General features: G+C 48.3%; 1 protein-coding gene across 1 annotated transcript in view; it reads left to right on the top strand.

Annotated features, from left to right (window-relative positions):
- The window catches only part of mtss1lb (MTSS I-BAR domain containing 2b), a 201,184-nt gene that overhangs the window by 154,461 nt on the left and 28,779 nt on the right, over nt 1-17,944 (top strand). The window contains exons 7-9 of the mRNA XM_070897764.1: nt 3,104-3,261; nt 5,704-5,811; nt 16,841-16,938. Coding sequence (XP_070753865.1) covers nt 3,104-3,261; nt 5,704-5,811; nt 16,841-16,938 — 364 coding nt within the window. The remainder of the gene's footprint in view (nt 1-3,103; nt 3,262-5,703; nt 5,812-16,840; nt 16,939-17,944) is intronic.

Below are 17,944 nucleotides of genomic sequence, written 5' to 3'. Positions count from 1 at the left end.
GGACAAATCTGTGCTGTTGCATGACTGTCCCGGAATGCCTTGTGGTGCCGTGAATCTGTACAGTGTTTGCAATTGTCTTTTTTAGCCGTGAATGTGTCCAAATCTGTCCTGTGCTTGTCAGAATTTTTATTTTGAGGGGTGAACTGATGGAGTATATATAGCGCCACCTGTGAACTCCTGTGGCATTGCAGCCAGTGCTGTTTATAATAAAGAAGGGAACAGGTCAACCTGACAGACTTCCAGTGTGTTCTGCCATCTCAAGGCTGTGTGTGTTTGTGAGTTACTGAAGATATAACGGGAGGTATTTTTGAATTGAAACCTGAATGATTTTCTACCGTTAGACATGTCAGCCCTGACCCCAGCCTGTGCTGGGTTTGCTCATCACAATTGGGGCGGCAACAGGGTGTTATAATTATCCTCAGTGCCCCAGCGATGGGATGATGGGAACACTTAGAACACCACTGCCCCCTACAGGAAGGCCTGGGTTTGTTGGTGTTGAACAAGGAGAGGACTAGCTTCTGTAACGACGCTCTCCACAGTCGACTCGCCTGCCAGCACTCAGTGTCTGAGGTCACATTTGGATGAGGGTTCACTGGTGTCTGTATCCGTACCCGAACAGGGAGTCCAGCACACCGTCACGGGAGGTGATGGGGGGAGGGGGGGGGGGAGACTGGGGAGAAATAAACTTCTTACAGGGCCGGACAGGGTAGATGCAGGGAGAATGTTTCCTCTGGCTGAGGAGTCTAGACCCAGGGGTCACAGTCTCAGACTAAGGGGTCGGCCATTTAGGACTGCAATGAGGAGAAAGTTCTTCACTCAGAGGGTGCTGAATCTTTGGCATTCTCTACCCCAGAGGGCTGTGGAGGCTTAGTCTTTGGGTATATTCAAGACCGAGATCGATAGATTTTTGGATATTCAGGGAATTAATGGATATGGGGATCGGGCAGGAAAGTGGAGTTGAGATAGAAGATCAGCCATGATCTTATTAAATGGCGGAGCAGTCTCAAAGGGCCACATGGCCGACTCCTGCTCCTAATTCTTATGTCCTTGTGTTCTAAACAGTAAAGCCTATATAAAATTTATCTGTAAAAAGAAAAAGTGAACTGAAATCCATCATCATTGAAAGAGCTTGTATTTATATAGCACCTTCCACCACCACAGCACAGTACTGGACTTTTGAAGTGCAGTCACTATACTGGCATTTACCCTACTGAGGTGACAAGGCCTAATTGCCCCGGGGTAAGTAATTGAGAGTCAATCCAGTCCCAGCACATTTAATTTGAGCTACTTTTTGCTCTTTCTCAGTGTGATGAAGGGTTCTGGGTGCTGTCAATCAGGGAGCTGAAATCTGTGCCTGGCTCAGAGCAGCACCGGTAATGACCTGCAGGTGGCAATGCTGGTACACTATAGGGCCTCTTAATTCAAAGTCACTTAATTCAAATTATCTGTAAAATAATTCAAAATATCCAGTAACTCAAATTTTGTTAGTGTAAAATATGATTTTAAATTACTAGCAGACTAAATAAATGTTCTTTCCCTATCCCACCTCTATTTATTTTTAATTACTTGTGGTTATCTTTTATTTTCCCCCTCCGATTCTCCTTGAGGAAGTCGCCTCGGGAATTACTTTAAATTTCCTGTCCTGCTTTTGAAACATAATACTGTTTGGTTATGCTGGTGAAACGTCAGCTGCTGTGAGCTGCATTCTCAGTGAAAGTTTGAGCCGGGCTCAGGCCCTGTGCCATTTCCCTGCCTCTCGCTGGGAGGACAGGCTGCCAGCCTTGACCCTCGGTCTCTGTTGGTGCGGTGGAACCAGTTGCCTGGGATTTTTTCAGCCCCTTCCTTCAGGGAAACTGTGCTCCACCATTGGGACATTGTCTTCTGCGGCTGAAGCCACAACAACCATGCAGGCCCACATCACTCCCAGCATGTTAAACCACGTCCTGGATAGAGCCGCTTCTGGAGTGCAGTGGATTGTGGGTATTGCAGCCGCCATTATCTAATTGATGTATCGTGTGCCTCAGTGTGGGGGCGGATAGTGGCGGGAGACCATGTGATTGAACCTCCCCCCTCCCAATACGGTTCGACCAGATATCAAGATATTAAAGGGAACAGATAGAGAGAACCTATTTTCGCTGGTTGGGGATTCTAGGACTAGGGAGCATAGTCTAAATATTAGAGTCAGGTCTTTCAGGAGTGAAATTGGGAAACAGTTCGACAGACAAAGGGTGGTCGAAGTTTGGAACTCTTCCGCAAGCAGCAATTGATTCTAGATCAATTGTTAATTTTAAATCTGAGTTGAGAGCTTTTTGTTAACCAGTGGTATTAAAGGATATGGGACAAAGGCAGGTATATGGAGTTAGGTCACAGACATGATCTCATTGCATGGCGGAACATGCTCGAGGGGCTCAACGGCCTCCTCCTGTCCCTATGTACACATTCACCCGCTGAACCCCCCCAGGCTGTGCACTAGCAATCCATAACAATGGATTGGAGTGCCAGCAGATCGAATTAAACAGTTAAAACGCAATGAAAGCCCTTGTCAAATTGGCCTCACATGCCACAGGGAATTATTCCTCTCCGTTCATCTGCCGAGAAACCCTAGTGTTCAGAGAAGGTTCACGAGGCTGATTCCTGAGATGAAGGGATTGATTTATGAAGAAAGGTTGAGCAGGTTGGGCCTATACTCATTGGAGTTTAGAAGAATGAGAGGTGATCTTATTGAAACTTATAAGATTCTGAGGGGGCTTGACAAGGTGGATGCAGAGAGGATGTTTCCCCTCGTGGGGGAATCTAGAACTAGGGGACATAGTCTCAGAATAAGGGGTCGCCCATTTAAAACTGAGATGAGGAGGAATTTCTTCTCTGAGGGTTGTGAATCTTTGGAATTCTCTGCCCCAGGGAGCTGTGGAGGCTGGGACATTGAATATATTTAAGGTGGAGATGGACAGATTTTTGAACGATAAGGGAGTAAAGGGTTATGGGGAGCGGGCTGAGTCCAGGATCAGATCAGCCATGATCTTATTGAATGGCGGAGCAGGCTTGAGGGGCCAGATGGCTGACTCCTGCTCCTATTTCTAATGTTCTTATGTTCCCAATCCAGGTAAGGGTGACCTGAGGCCCCAGGTGGAACACGCGGTCCAGGATGTGAACGACATGTACCTGTTGCTGGAGGAGACGGAGAAACAGGCCGTGCGGAAGGCCCTGATCGAGGAGAGAGGCCGATTCTGCACTTTCATCACTTTCTTACAGCCCGTGGTGGTAAGGACCGGCCAGGGCCCAGCTCGCTATTGAGGGGGAGGATAAAGCAACCTTTGACCAGGAAACATTGCTCTGAATCAATTGTAATGGTCCCATGGTGTGGGAGTTAACGCACTGGCCCGTCATCTCTCAGAGCTGGATTCAAGGCCAGCCCAGACTTATGGGATGAAAGCTCTCCCTCTGTGTGTTGGCCGTGTAGGGACACCCGTGACCCGAGCTCCAGCCTGAACACAGCCTCGAGTCAGCCCCCGCCACAGTGCCACACTCATTTGGCCCAGAGCGGTGATATTATGGGCCCTGTAGGAATGAGAAGATGTCACACTCCTAAGATTGGGACTTAAGGAAGATGTGGGAAGGTTTTCACTTGTCCACGTGGTGGAACAGAATCATAAATCTGTTCTGGAAAAGCAGGACATTTCCGCCCTGTTAGCTGGGGCACAGTGGAGGCTTTATATTTGACCTGGGCTATGGCCTGGGCTATAACTGACCTGGGATTGCATGATACTGTCACTGAATGAAATGAGAAATGGTTCAATTCCCCAACGGTAACATTCCCACCAGAAACATTCACCAACACATGAGGATTTTAGCAGCTTCAATCTGACGTTGGTGCAGGCAGCGTAGTCTGTCCTGACTCTCTGATCTCTCGGTCCATAGACTATTATCCAGTTACCATGCAGTGATTAAACCATATTCACCCAGTCCTGACTAGACATTGGCACGTGTAAGCCACTCACAGATATTGAACTCCTGCAGGATAATTGTGACTTTGCGATAGTGTAGAACAGGTGATGGTGCGTTGGCCGTTACTTCAATGGAAATGAACATCGGGAGATGTAAAACAGATTGGCGACGGTCCACAAAGTCAACATTCCCCCTCGGTGTCCCCATTAAAAGCAACATTCCCCCCTCGGTGTCCCCATTAAAGGCAACATTCGCCCCTCGGTGTCCCCATTAAAGGCAACATTCCCCCCTCGGTGTCCCCATTAAAGGCAACATTCCCCCTCGGTGTCCCCATTAAAGACAACATTCCCCACTCGGTGTCCCCATTAAAGGGAACATTCCCCCCTCGGTGTCCCCATTAAAGGCAACATTCCCCCTCGGTGTCCCCATTAAAAGCAACATTCCCCCCTCGGTGTCCCCATTAAAAGCAACATTCCCCCCTCGGTGTCCCCATTAAAGGCAACATTCGCCCCTCGGTGTCCCCATTAAAAGCAACATTCCCCCCTCGGTGTCCCCATTAAAGACAACATTCCCCCCTCAGTGCCCCCATTAAAGACAACATTCCCCCTCGGTGTCCCCATTAAAGGCAACATTCCCCCTCGATGTCCCCATTAAAGGCAACATTCCCCCCCAGTGTCCCCACTAAAGACAACATTCCCCCTCAGTGTCCCCATTAAAGACAACATTCCCCCTCGGTGCCCCCATTAAAGTCAACATTCCGCCCTCGGTGTCCCCATTAAAGGCAATATTCCCCCTCGGTGTCCCCATTAAAGACAACATTCCCCCTCGGTGTCCCCATTAAAGACAACATTCCCCCCTCGGTGTCCCCATTAAAGACAACATTCCCCCCTCAGTGCCCCCATTAAAGACAACATTCCCCCTCGGTGTCCCCATTAAAGGCAACATTCCCCCTCGATGTCCCCATTAAAGGCAACATTCCCCCCCAGTGTCCCCATTAAAGACAACATTCCCCCTCGGTGTCCCCATTAAAGACAACATTCCCCCTCGGTGCCCCCATTAAAGTCAACATTCCCCCCTCGGTGTCCCCATTAAAGGCAATATTCCCCCTCGGTGTCCCCATTAAAGACAACATTCCCCCTCGGTGTCCCCATTAAAGACAACATTCCCCCCTCGGTGTCCCCATTAAAGACAACATTCCCCCCTCTGTGTCCCCATTAAAGCGGCTGTCAGCATCAAGTATCAAAATCAAGCAAAAACAATCTTCACTGTACCTCAATGAAATATTATCACCCAAATCCCTCGATTTGATTCCCGCCTGTAACTCACTCCCAGGTATCCATTATTCTATGTATAAACCATGTGAACCCCTCGGTTAGATTCCAGGAGATCACTCCCAGTGTACAGTGGAGATCCAGTGCCATGTACCTCAGGCCCTAACTCTCCCAGTGTACAGTGGAGCACCACTACACTGTATTCCGTGCCCTAAGCAGGGGAGGGGGGACAAACCAGTGTGGTCTGCCCCTCCTGCTCACAACTGAGGGACCCTGTGCTGGACAGTGTGAGTGTGTGAGCGTTTGTTTTAGGCCGTGATGCCCCCAAGGTTGAATTTATTCGGAAGTGTTGGAATGATGCCCATTTCTATGGAAATATAGCCCTGTATGAGTCAGCATCACTGGGAGGACCGGTGAGGGGAGGGGGATGTGAGGTATTGCAGTGATTTACAAGGTTTGTCAGCTTTAATCTGCTGTGTTTTTCTAGGACGGGGAGATTGCAATGCTGGGGGAGATCACACACCTCCAGGCAATCGTCGATGACCTCATTGTTCAGACTGCGGAACCCCACAAGCTGCCACCGGCCAGTGAGCAGGTAGGGCGAAAGCGCAAAACATACAGAGACCCCCGACCGTGAGCAATCCTCTCTCAACTTCCTGTATCTAACATGTGTCTGTGTGTGTGTGTATGGGGTCCCTGTGTGTGTGTATGGGATATGTGTGTGTGTATGGGATGTGTGTGTGTGTGTATGGGATATGTGTGTGTGTATGGGATGTGTGTGTGTGTGTGTATGGGATGTGTGTGTGTGTGTGTGTATGGGATGTGTGTGTGTGTGTATGGGATGTGTGTGTGTGTGGGATGTGTGTGTGTGGGATGTGTGTGTGTATGTATGGGATATGTGTGTGTGTGTGTGTGTGTGTGTGTGTGTGTATGGGATGTGTGTGTGTGTATATGTGTGTATGGGATGTGTGTGTGTGTATGGGATATGTGTGTGTGTGTATGGGATATGTGTGTGTGTGTGTGTGTGTGTATGGGATACGTGTGTGTGTGTATATGGGATACGTGTGTGTGTGTGTGTGTGTGTATGTGTGGGATATGTGTGTGTGTGTGTGTGTGTATGGGATACGTGTGTGTGTGTGTATGGGATATGTGTTTGTGTGTGTGTGTGTGTGTGTGTGTGTGTGTGTGTGTATGGGATACGTGTGTGTGTGTGTATGGGATACGTGTGTGTGTGTGTGTATGGGATACGTGTGTGTGTGTGTGTATGGGATACGTGTGTGTGTGTGTATGGAGTATGTGTATGGAATGTGTGTGTGTATGGGGTTTTATGTGTGTGTATGGGGTGTTGTGTTGTATGTATATATAGGGTTTTGTGTGTATGGGGTGTATAGGGTTTTGTGTGTGTGGGTATGGGGTGTTGTGTGTGTGTGTGTATATGGGGTGTTGTGTTTGTGTGTGTGTGGGGGATGTGTGTGTGTGTATGGGATGTATGTGTGTGTGTATGGGATGTGTGTGTGTGTATATATGGGATGTGTGTGTGTGTGTATATGGAATGTGTGTGTGTGTGTATATGGAATGTGTGTGTGTGTGTATATGGAATGTGTGTGTGTGTGTATATGGGATGTGTGTGTGTGTCTGTATATGGGATGTGTGTGTGTATATGGGATGTGTGTGTGTGTGTATGGGAAGTGTGTGTGTGTATATATGGGATGTGTGTGTGTGTGTGTGTATGGGATGTGTGTGTGTGTGTATGGGATGTGTGTGTGTGTGTGTGTATGGGATGTGTGTGTGTGTGTGTGTATGGGATGTGTGTGTGTGTGTGTGTATGGGATGTGTGTGTGTGTGTGTGTATGGGATGTGTGTGTGTGTGTGTGTATGGGATGTGTGTGTGTGTGTGTGTGTATGGGATATAAGTGTGTGTGTGTGTATGGGATATGTGTGTGTGTGTGTGTATGGGATACGTGTGTGTGTATGGGATACATGTGTGTGTGTGTATGGGATACGTGTGTGTGTGTGTGTGTATGGAGTATGTGTATGGACTGTGTATGGAGTATGTGTATGGACTGTGTGTGTGTATGGGGTTTTATGTGTGTGTATGGGGTGTTGTGTTGTATGTGTATATATAGGGTTTTGTGTGTATGGGGTGTATAGGGTTTTGTGTGTGTGAAGGTATGGGGTGTTGTGTGTGTGTGTATATGGGGTGTTGTGTTTTGTGTGTGTGTGTGTGTGTGTGTGTATGTGGTGTTATGTTTTTTGTGTGTGTGTGTGTGTGTGTTTGTCGATTTTAAGAGGTACATGAATGTGTTCAGGCTCAGCCCGGATGCGAGTGTGCGTGGGATCACAAAGCTGCCCCACCAAGGGGTCAAAGTTCCACTGCGGCAAGTCCTAGCTGGCACTAATGCAACCTCCAGGCCACGATTTAATCGATGCCCAAACCACGGGTTGGCGGCTGCAATTTCTCCTTAAACATCCTCCGCAGGAGCTCGGGCCGCACAACGGCTCTTTCATCCCTGAATTGGCAATCTTACTCTCAGCACGGGTGTGTACGGACTGTAAGGGACGAGGGCAACAAGGGGCGCTCTTCTCTGCTTTTCAACAGTGTAGAGGCAGCTTTACTCTGTATCTAACCTCATGCTGTACTTGCCCTGGGAGTGTTTGATGGGACAGTGTAGAGGGAGCTTTACTCTATATCTAACCCGTGCTGTACCTGCCCTGGGAGTGTTTGATGGGACAGTGTAGAGGGAGCTTTACTCTGAATCTAACCCATGCTGTACCTGCCCTGGGAGTGTTTGATGGGACAGTGTAGAGGGAGCTTTACTCTGTATCTAACCCCGTGCTGTACCTGCCCTGGGATTGTTTGATGGGACAGTGTAGAGAGAGCTTTACTCTGTATCTAACCCGTGCTGTACCTTCCCTGGGAGTGTTTGATGGGACAGTGTAGAGGGAGCTTTACTCTGTATCTAACCCCATGCTGTACCTGCCCTGGCAGTGTTTGATGGGACAGTGTAGAGGGAGCTTTACTCTGTATCTAACCCATGCTGTACTTGCCCTGGGAGTGTTTGATGGGACAGTGTAGAGGGAGCCTTACTCTGTATCTAACCCCGTGCTGTACCTGCACTGGGAATGTTTAATGGGATAGTGTAGAGGGAGCTTCACTCTGTATCTAACCCCGTGCTGTACCTGCCCTGGGAGTATGTGATGGGACAGTGTAGAGGCAGCTTTACTCTGTATCTAAACCATGCTGTACTTGCCCTGGGAGTGTTTGATGGGACAGTGTAGAGGGAGCTTTACTCTGTATCTAACCCCGTGCTGTACCTGCCCTGGGACTGTTTGACGGGATAGTGTAGAGGGAGCTTTACTCTGTATCTAACCCGTGCTGTACCTGCCCTGGGAATGTTTGATGGGACTGTGTAGAGGGAGCTTTACTCTGTATCTAACCCCGTGCTGTACCTGCCCTGGGAGAATTTGATGGGACAGTGTGGAGGGAGCTTTACTCCGATTCTAACCCATGCTGTACCTGCCGTGGGAGTGTTTGATGGGACAGTGTAGCGGGAGCTTTACCCTGTATCTAACCCCGTGCTGTACCTGCCCTGGGAGTGTTTGACGGGACAGTGTAGAGGGAGCTTTACTCTGTATCTAACCTATGCTGTATCTGCCCTGGGATTGTGTGATGGGACAGTGTAGAGGGAGCTTTACTCTGTATCTAACGTGGGTGTACCTGCCCTAGGAGTGTTTGACGGGACAGTGTAGAGGGACCTTTACTCTGTATCTAACCCTGTGCTGTACCTGACCTGGGAGTGTTTGATGGGACAGTCTAGAGGGAGCTTTACCCTGTATCTAACCCCGTGCTGTACCTGCCCTGGGAGTGTTTGACGGGACAGTGTAGAGGGAGCTTTACTCTGTATCTAACCTGTGCTGTACCTGCCCTGGGAGTGTTTGATGGGACAGTGTAGAGGGAGCTTTACTCTGTATCTAACCCGTGCTGTACCTGTCCTGGGAGTGTTTGATGGGACAGTGTAGAAGGAGCTTTACTCTGTATCTAACCCGTGCTGTACCTGCCCTGGGAGTGTTTGATGGGACAGTGTAGAGGGAGCTTTACTCTGTATCTAACTCATGCTGTACATGGGGCTGTTTGATGCTGACAGTGGGTACTTGAAATGGAAAGTCTACCATTCCCAGCATATGAACATAAGAACATAAGAATTAGGAACAGGAGTAGGCCATCTAGCCCCTCGAGCCTGCCCCGCCATTCAATAAGATCATGGCTGATCTGGTCGTGGACTCAGCTCCATTTACCCGCCCTCTCCCCGTAACCCTTAATTTCCTTATTGGTTAAAAATCTATCTATGTTTGACTTGAAAACGTTCAATGAGCTAGCCTCAACTGCTTCCTTGGGCAGAGAATTCCACAGATTCACAACCCTCTGGGAGAAGAAATTTTTTCTCAACTCGGTTTTAAATTGGCTCCTCCATATTTTGAGGCTGTGCCCCCTAGTTCTAGTCTCCCCCACCAATGGAAACAACCTCTCTGCCTCTATCTTGTCTATCCCTTTCATGATTTTAAATGTTTCTATAAGATCACCCCTCATCCTTGTGAACTCCAAGGAGTAAAGACCCAGTCTGCTCAATCTATCATCATAAGGTAACCCCCCTCATTTCTGGAATCAGTCTTGTGAATCGTCTCTGTACCCCTTCCAAAGCTAGTATATCCTTCCTTAAGTAAGGTGACCAAAACTGCACGCAGTACTCCAGGTGCGGCCTTACCAATACCTTATACAGTTGCAGCAAGACCTCCCTGCTTTTGTACTCCATCCCTTTCGCAATGAAGGCCAATATTCCATTTGCCTTCCTGATTACCTGCTGCACCTGCAAACTAACCTTTTGGGATTCATGCACAAGGACCCCCAGGTCCCTTTGCACCACAGCATGTTGTAATTTCGCCCCAATCAAATAATATTCCCTTTTACTGTTTTTTTTTCCAAGGTGGATGACCTCACACTTTCCGACATTGTATTCCATCTGCCAAACCTTAGCCCATTCGTTTAACCTATCCAAATCTCCTCTCTGTGTCCTCTACACAACCCGCTTTCCCACTAATCTTAGTGTCATCTGCAAATTTTGTTGCACTACACTCTGTCCCCTCTTCTAGGTCATCTATGTATATTGTAAACAGTTGTGGTCACAGCACCAACATTCCCACTGTGAAGAATATATCAGGTACATTATTTAACTGCATCACCAGCCAGGAGCGCATAGAAACATTGACAACACATTTCCTGTGGGTTGGGCATGTGTGGTTTCCTGATATCTGCTTCTAGTGACGATGATCTGCGAGCAGTGGACTTTCCCTATAATTGCCATGGGGAGTTTTTTAGGACACGTTTATAAGACATGAAATTACTTTGGTAATTTGGTAAAGCCTAAATCGGCTCTTACCCGGTGCGAAGCGTGACTTACAGCTCCTTACCGCCAACCACCAACACTGGGGATACCAATGAGTCACAGAGGGGCCAAATAATAGCACAGAATGATTGTGGCACGAAGTTGGCAAAACAGCATCTTTAATCCACTAAACCGTCTCAAGGCGCTTCACAGGAGCATTAGTTGTCTAAATTTGACACCTAGCCACATAAGGAGCTATTAGTACAGGTGACCAAAAGCTTGGTCAAAGAGGTAGATTCTATAGTTAGGGAAATAGAGAGGCATTTCTGCGGCCGTAGGCGTGATTCCAGGAAGGTATGGTGCCTTCCTGATGCCAGGGTCAAGGATGTCACAGAGCAGATGCAGGGCATTCTGGGGGGAGAGGGTGAACAGCCAGAGGTCGTGGTCCACATCGGGACCAATCACATCGTTAGAAAGGGGGATGTGGTCCTGCAGGCAGAATTTAGGAAGCTAGGAGAAAAATTAAAAGGTAGGACCTCAAAGGTAGTAATTTCCAGGTTACTTCTAATGCCACGTGCTAATGAGTACAAGAATAGAAGGATAGAGAGGATGAACACGTGTCTGGAGAGGTGGGAGGGAGGGCTTTAAATTCCTGAGGCATTGGGACCACTTCTGGGGGAGAAGGGACAAACCGGACGGGTTGCACCTCAACATTGCCGGGACCAATATCCTTGCGGGGAGTTTTGCTAGTGCTGTTGGGGAGAGTTTAAACTAGCTTGGCAGGGGGATGGGAACCCGAGAACAAATTCAATAGGGAAGGAAGTAAAGCTGAAATTGGAAAGTAAGACTGTAAAAAATGAATCTAGAAGACTGAGGAAACAAGGGTTAGTAAGTAGTAAACAAGGAGGTCTTCCTGTGCTAAATGATATATACTTCAATGCAAGAAATATAACGAATAAGGCGGATGAGCTAAGAGCAGAGGTAGACACTTGGAAGTATGACATTCAGCCATGTTTCTGTAATGGCTATAAAGAAGGGCAGGTTTGGCAGCTCAATATTCCTGGTTACAGGAATTTTAGATAGGACAAAAAGGAGGGGTGGGGTCACGGTATTGATTAAATAAACTATTACCGCTGTGAGCAGGGATGATTATGTTAGAGGGATTATCAAATGAGGCCATATGGGTCGAACTGTAAAATAAAAAAAGGGTGATCACACTGCTGGGCATGTATTATAGCCCCCCAAACAGTGGGAGGGAGATAGAAGAGCAAATACGTGGGCAAATTTCTGTGAAGTCCAAAAACCATAAGGTAGTAATAGTAGGGGATTTCAACTATCCAAATATTGATTGTGACAAATATAGTGTAAAGGGTATAGAGGGTGCAGAATTCCTAAAATGCATTCAAGAGAACTTTTTTAGTCAGTATGTCATCTTCATAGACAGTCCCTCGAAACGAGGATGACTTGCTTCCACGCCAAAAAGGGATGAGTTCACAGGTGTTTCAATGAAGGACCTAATATTCCAGATCCCGAACTACATCCTGAAGGGTGGAAGATGCCTGTGCGTGGATTTTTTTAACATGTGGTGGCCATTGCACACCAACCACCACACGGGCGTGACCGAGCTAGGTCTTGTTCCAGTGGCAAGGATTAACCAAGACGACTGGAGACTGCTGTACAGACCTAGTGCGCACACATATTGCAGTGTGAGCTGGCCCATGCTGGCCCTGGGCTCTTGCCTTTTCTAGGCTCCGAACTCACGCTTCCCCTGTGCCCCGGTCACATCCCTCTATGAACCCTCGCCGCTCCTTCGCCCCGACCTCGCTGCTCCTGCTGTACCTGCCTGCTCCCTGTAGTGGCACACCGCCACACGTTGCTCCCCCTAATGGCCCCGGCCTGCTGATGGTCTTGCAGACTGGGACCGCGCCAATTTTTGGGCTGGGCCGCTGCATGTTTCTTCCTCTAATGGACCCGGCCTGCTGATTATTAGGGATATGTAACAAGCTCAACATGGGAGGGGATGGTTCTGGATTTAGTTTTGGGGAATGAAGCTGGGCAGGTGGAAGGGGTATCAGTGGGAGAGCACTTGGGTGCCAGAGACCATAATCCACTCAGATTCTAGTTAGTTATAGATAAGGATAGACCAGAAATAAAGGTCCCAAATTGGGAAAAGGTAATTTTGCTAAGTTAAGGAGTGATTTGGCCATAGTGGACTGAAAACAGCTACATGAAGGTAAATCAGTGTCGGAACAGTGGGAGGCATTCAAGGAGGAGATCCGGAAGTCTCAGGCCAAACGTGCCCTTAAAGAAAAAGGGTGTGAATAACAATTCTAGAGCCCCCTGGATGTCTACAGACGTACAGGGGAAGATAAAGAAAAAAAATCATATACCGAAGGCTAAATACTGTAGAATCTCTGGAAGAATATAGAAAGTTCAGAGGTGAAATTAAAAAGAATGTTAGAAATACTAAGAGAGAGCATGAAAAATTCTTGGCAAGTAAAATGAAGGAAAACCCAAAGATGTGCTTTAAATATATTAAGAGCAAGAGGATAACTAAAGAAAGGGTAGGGCCTATCAGAGATCATGAGGGTAATCTGTGTGTGAAGGCGGAAGTTGTGGGTATGGTTCTTAATGAATACTTTGCGTCTGTTTTCACAAAGGAAAGGGGCGATGTAGATTCTGCTATCGAGGAGGGGTGTGAAATTCTGGATGAAATAAACATAGTGAGAGAGGAGGTATTAAGGGGTTTAGCAGCTTTGAAAGTGGCTAAGTCCCCTGGCCTGGATGAAATGCATCCCAGGCTGTTGAGCGAAAAAAAAGAGGAAATAGCAGAGGCTTTGACCATCATTTTCCAGTCCTCTTTGGAGTCAGGCATGGCACTGGAGGACTGCTAATGTGGTACCCTTGTTTAAGAAGGGAGAAAGGGATAGGCTGAGTAATTACAGGCCTGTCAGCCTAACCTCAGTGGTGAGAAAATGATTGGAAAAAATCCTGAAGGACAGGACAAATCTACATTTAGAAAGGCAAGGATTAATTAGGGATAGTCAGCACGGATTTGTTAAGGGAAGATCGTGTTTGACTAACCTGATTGAATTTTTCGAGGAGGTAACCAGGAGGGTTGATGAGGGTAGTGCGTTTGATGTAGTGTTTATGGACTTTAGCAAAGCTTTTGATAAGGTCCCACGTGGCAGGCTGGTCACGAAGGTGAAAGCCCATGGGATCCAGGGCAAAGTGGCAAGTTGGATTCAAAATTGGCTGAGAGGTAGGAAGCAAAGGGTTGATGGATGTTTTTGTGAGTAGAAGGATGTTTCCAGTGGGGTTCCGCAGGGCTCAGTACTGGGTCCCTTGCTTTTTGTGGTATGTATCAATGATCTAGATTTGAATATACGGGGTATGATTAAGAAATTTGCAGATGGCACTAAAATTGGCTGTGTGGTTGATAATGAAGAGGAAAGTCATGGACTACAGGAGGATATCAATCTACTGGTCAGTGGCAAATGGAATTTAATTCGGAGGTAATGCACAATTGGAGGGCCAATAAGGAAAGGGTCTACACATTAAATGGTAGGCCACTTAGAAGTGTAGATAAACAAAGGGAATGCTTGTCCACAGATCCCTGAAAGTAGCAGGCCAGGTGGATAAGGTGGTTAAGAAGGCATACGGAATGCTTGCCTTTATTGGCTGAGGCATAGAATACAAGAGCAGGGAGGTTATGGTTAAATAATACTCTGGTTAGTCCACAGCTGGAGTACTGCGTATAGTTCTGGTCACTATTATAGGAAGGACGTGATTGCACTAGGGAGGGTGCAGAGAAGATTTACGAGGATGCTGCCTGGAATGGAGAATCTTAGCTATGAGGACAGATTGGATAGGCTGGGTTTGCTCTCCTTGGAACAGAGGAGGCTGAGGGAGACCTCAATGAGGTGTATAAAATGTTGAGGGGCCTGGACATACTGGATAGCAAGGGCCTATTTCCCATGGTGGAGGTGTCTATTACGAGGGGAGCATAGTTTTAAAGTGGTTGGTGGAAGGTTTAGAGGGGATTTGAAGGGAAGCTTCTTCACACAGAGGGTTGTGGGGATCTGGAACTCACTGCCTGGAAGGGTGGTGAATGCAGAATACCTCGCCACGTTTAAAAGGTGCTTGGATGGGCACTTGAAGTGCTGTAACCTGCAGGACTACGGACCTAGAGCTGGTAAGTGGGATTAGATGGATAACCTTTTGTTGGCTGGCGCAGATACGATGGTAAGTACTTCAGGGAATCGAATATGGTCAGAGTGATCGCCTGGATGGGTCGGAGAGGAATTTTCCCAGATTTTATTCCCCAATTGGCCTGGGATTTTATGCCTCTCCCAGGAGATCACATGGCTCCAGTTGGGGTGGAGTGTAGAATGTTTCAGTGTAAGGGGTGTTGCAGTTGTGTGGGGCGGACTGGTTGGGCTGGGTGCTCTTTACCTTTCCGCCATTGTTCATAGATTTATATGTAACCTTCAGGGCTGCTGACCGAGGGCTGTGTGGCTCTTTGTCGGCCGAACAATGGGCCGAAATGACCTCCTCCTGCGCCGTAAATTTCTATGTTTCTATTTTAAGGAGGATTGAGAGGTGGAGAGGTTTAGGGAGGTAATTGCAGAGCTTGGGGCCTAGGCAGCTGAAGGCACGGCCGCCAATGATGAAACGAAGAAAATTGAGAACAGGCTAGAGGCCAGAATTGGAAGAGTGCAGAGATCTCAGAGGGTTGTAGGACTGGAGGAGATTACAGAGGTAGGGAGGGGCGAGGCCATGCAGGGAAACAAGGATGTGAATTTTAAAATAAAGGAGTTGTTGGACTAGGAACCAACATAGGTCAGCGAGCACAGGGGTGATGGGTGATCGGGACTTGGTGCGAGTTCGGATACGGCCAGCAGAGTTTTGGATGAGTTGCTGGAGGGTGTAAAGTGAGAGCCAGCCAGGAGAGCATTGGGCTAGTCAAGTCTAGAGGTAATAGATGTACCCCCGAGTCACCGTCTGCACATTCAACACAGGTTTGCCTATTACACTCACACCCCCGCCCTGCCTATCTGCATTTTGTCGAGCCCCTGATTTCACCCACAGCAGAACCCCAGGGGCACGAGAGGTGAAGAGGCTGCCTTGCTGGAGGCCTGGGTACTCCTAACAGTCTGGGGCAGGGACAGTGCTGTGGAAGACCATAGCCCAGGAAGGACAAGGGAGGAAGAAGAGAGAGAACCAAATGAGCCACGTTCAAACCGAATGGTAGTTCGATTAGGGTACACCTTCAGTTCTGTGTCCTGGTCTGCTCGCCACGTCACAAGGGAGATATTCGCGCACTGGGAGCTGGTTTGGAAACAGCCACAAGGTTAATCCCTCGCATCAGAGGTTGGGGTGTGCGAAAGGAGTGTCTAACGGGTGGCTGTATAGAGGTTTATAAGATAGTAAACAGTATGGAAAGGTTGATCAGGAACACTACCCTGAGGGTAGACCAAGCTTCACACTAATTACAGGCAAAGTTAGCGGTGATATCAGGAAACGCTGCTTCACAAAAAGAGTGCTCAACAAGTGTAATGGGCTTCAGGGTGGAGCAGTGGAGGCAAAAACCCTTGCAGGATGCAGTTGAATGCTGTGATGTGGTATTTGTATCTGGATGTATGAGCTAAGATTGGTCGAATGGCCTTCTTCATCTGTCTTATGATGACAAACTTATACAGGTATTTAAAGGTGTAAAGGATAGACTGAGGGAACACCCTTGGGAGAAAGGATAGTCCGAGGGAGCACCCTAGGGAGAAAGGATAGTCTGTGGAGCACCCTAGGGAGAAAGGATAGTCCGAGGGAGCACCCTAGGGAGAAAGGATAGTCTGTGGAGCACCCTAGGGAGAAAGGATAGTCCGAGGGAGCACCCTAGGGAGAAAGGATAGTCCGAGGGAGCACCCTAGGGAGAAAGGATAGTCTGTGGAGCACCCTAGGGAGAAAGGATAGTCTGAGGGAGCACCCTTTGTTTAAAGTTCTCCTCCAGTTTACAGAAAGGAGTCAGCATTGACAGACATGCTCGGTGATGTGGTGGGGGTTTGTGCAGAACAGATGGTCAGAAGACTGATGCTTTTTAATAAAAGCCCTTAAGAGATTTTTGTAATTTTTGAAAGGTGTTTTCAAATACCCGAATATAAGGTACATTCCTAGGACTCTCCTTCTCTTTAAGCCGTATCTGTCCTTTATTCCCCGATGTAACCCCACCCTGTGTTTCTCCTGCAGGTGATTAAAGACCTGAAGGGGTCTGACTATAGCTGGTCCTATCAGACCCCGCCATCTTCCCCCAGCAGCTCCAGCTCCCGCAAATCCAGCATGTGCAGGTATGTATGATTGACGGGTCAGCAGAGCACGCATGCTTCGGTAATATTTCCACTGCACCCTCTCTCCAGCAAGGGCTGAGTGGTGAGCTTCAGGGCTGCTTGGAGCACCGAGTGTGGAAGAGAATCACAGCTCTTTTGCTTTAGAAAGAAGACTCCCCGGGGTGGAAATTTGGTCGCGCCTCAGTTGGGGCGGTGTCCCGAGCGCAGCGGTAAATTTTGCACCGGTAAACGGTTTGCATCTGCCGCCGCAAAATTTATCAGCTGGACCCAGGGTTTGGAGCGGAGCACCAAGGGAGGCGCTGAACACCTCTTTTTTAGGGCTAGGCCGGCTGAGCAAGAGAAAATCCCCAGCTACAGAGCCTGCCTTGGAGCACCATACCAGAGGGGTGGTGGGGGGAGAACCCTGAAAATAACACCAAAAACATTCCCAATACATAGCTCACGCCACCGCAACATAAATCACAAAAAAAAAATGTTTTTAATCAATCACACGTACCTGAAATCACTATTTCTTACCTCACTGCGACCTCTACAGCTCAGACTGCCCACTTTCACAGGCGTCCCCACCAGAGGGCGCTGCGGGTCGGGCGGCAACCAAAAATTGAGCCGGTGTTGCAACCAGAGGCGTTGTACAGTGGCTCGCCTCTCCCGGGCGCTAATGCTCTGACACCCCCCCCCCCCCGTTAATACCGGCACCGAGTGTCCCGGCAGGGCGCTGGAAGCTGCCCGCCGGGCACAACCTGCTTTTCGCCGCCATTGGTGCTAAGAGGGACGGCAGAAGACCGAATTTCCCCCCCACCCCGGCTCCCCCGTGTTAGAAAACTGGGAGAGAAAGTGGTGGCTTACAGTATTGCAATTAATTCACGCGTGGGGGTCCATCCAATCATTTCCGATTTCTGTTGATTGGCTCCATTTCAATGTCGCACACGGGTAAAATAGGGAGTGTACTCGTGTACAAGCCCGCAGGGTCGTGGGACAAGCCCGGGAAAATTCACCCCCATAGTGT

This window comes from Pristiophorus japonicus, chromosome 13, assembly GCF_044704955.1.
Source record: "Pristiophorus japonicus isolate sPriJap1 chromosome 13, sPriJap1.hap1, whole genome shotgun sequence".
Lineage (NCBI taxonomy): Eukaryota > Metazoa > Chordata > Chondrichthyes > Pristiophoridae > Pristiophorus > Pristiophorus japonicus.
This window is presented reverse-complemented; position numbering and strand designations above follow the sequence as displayed.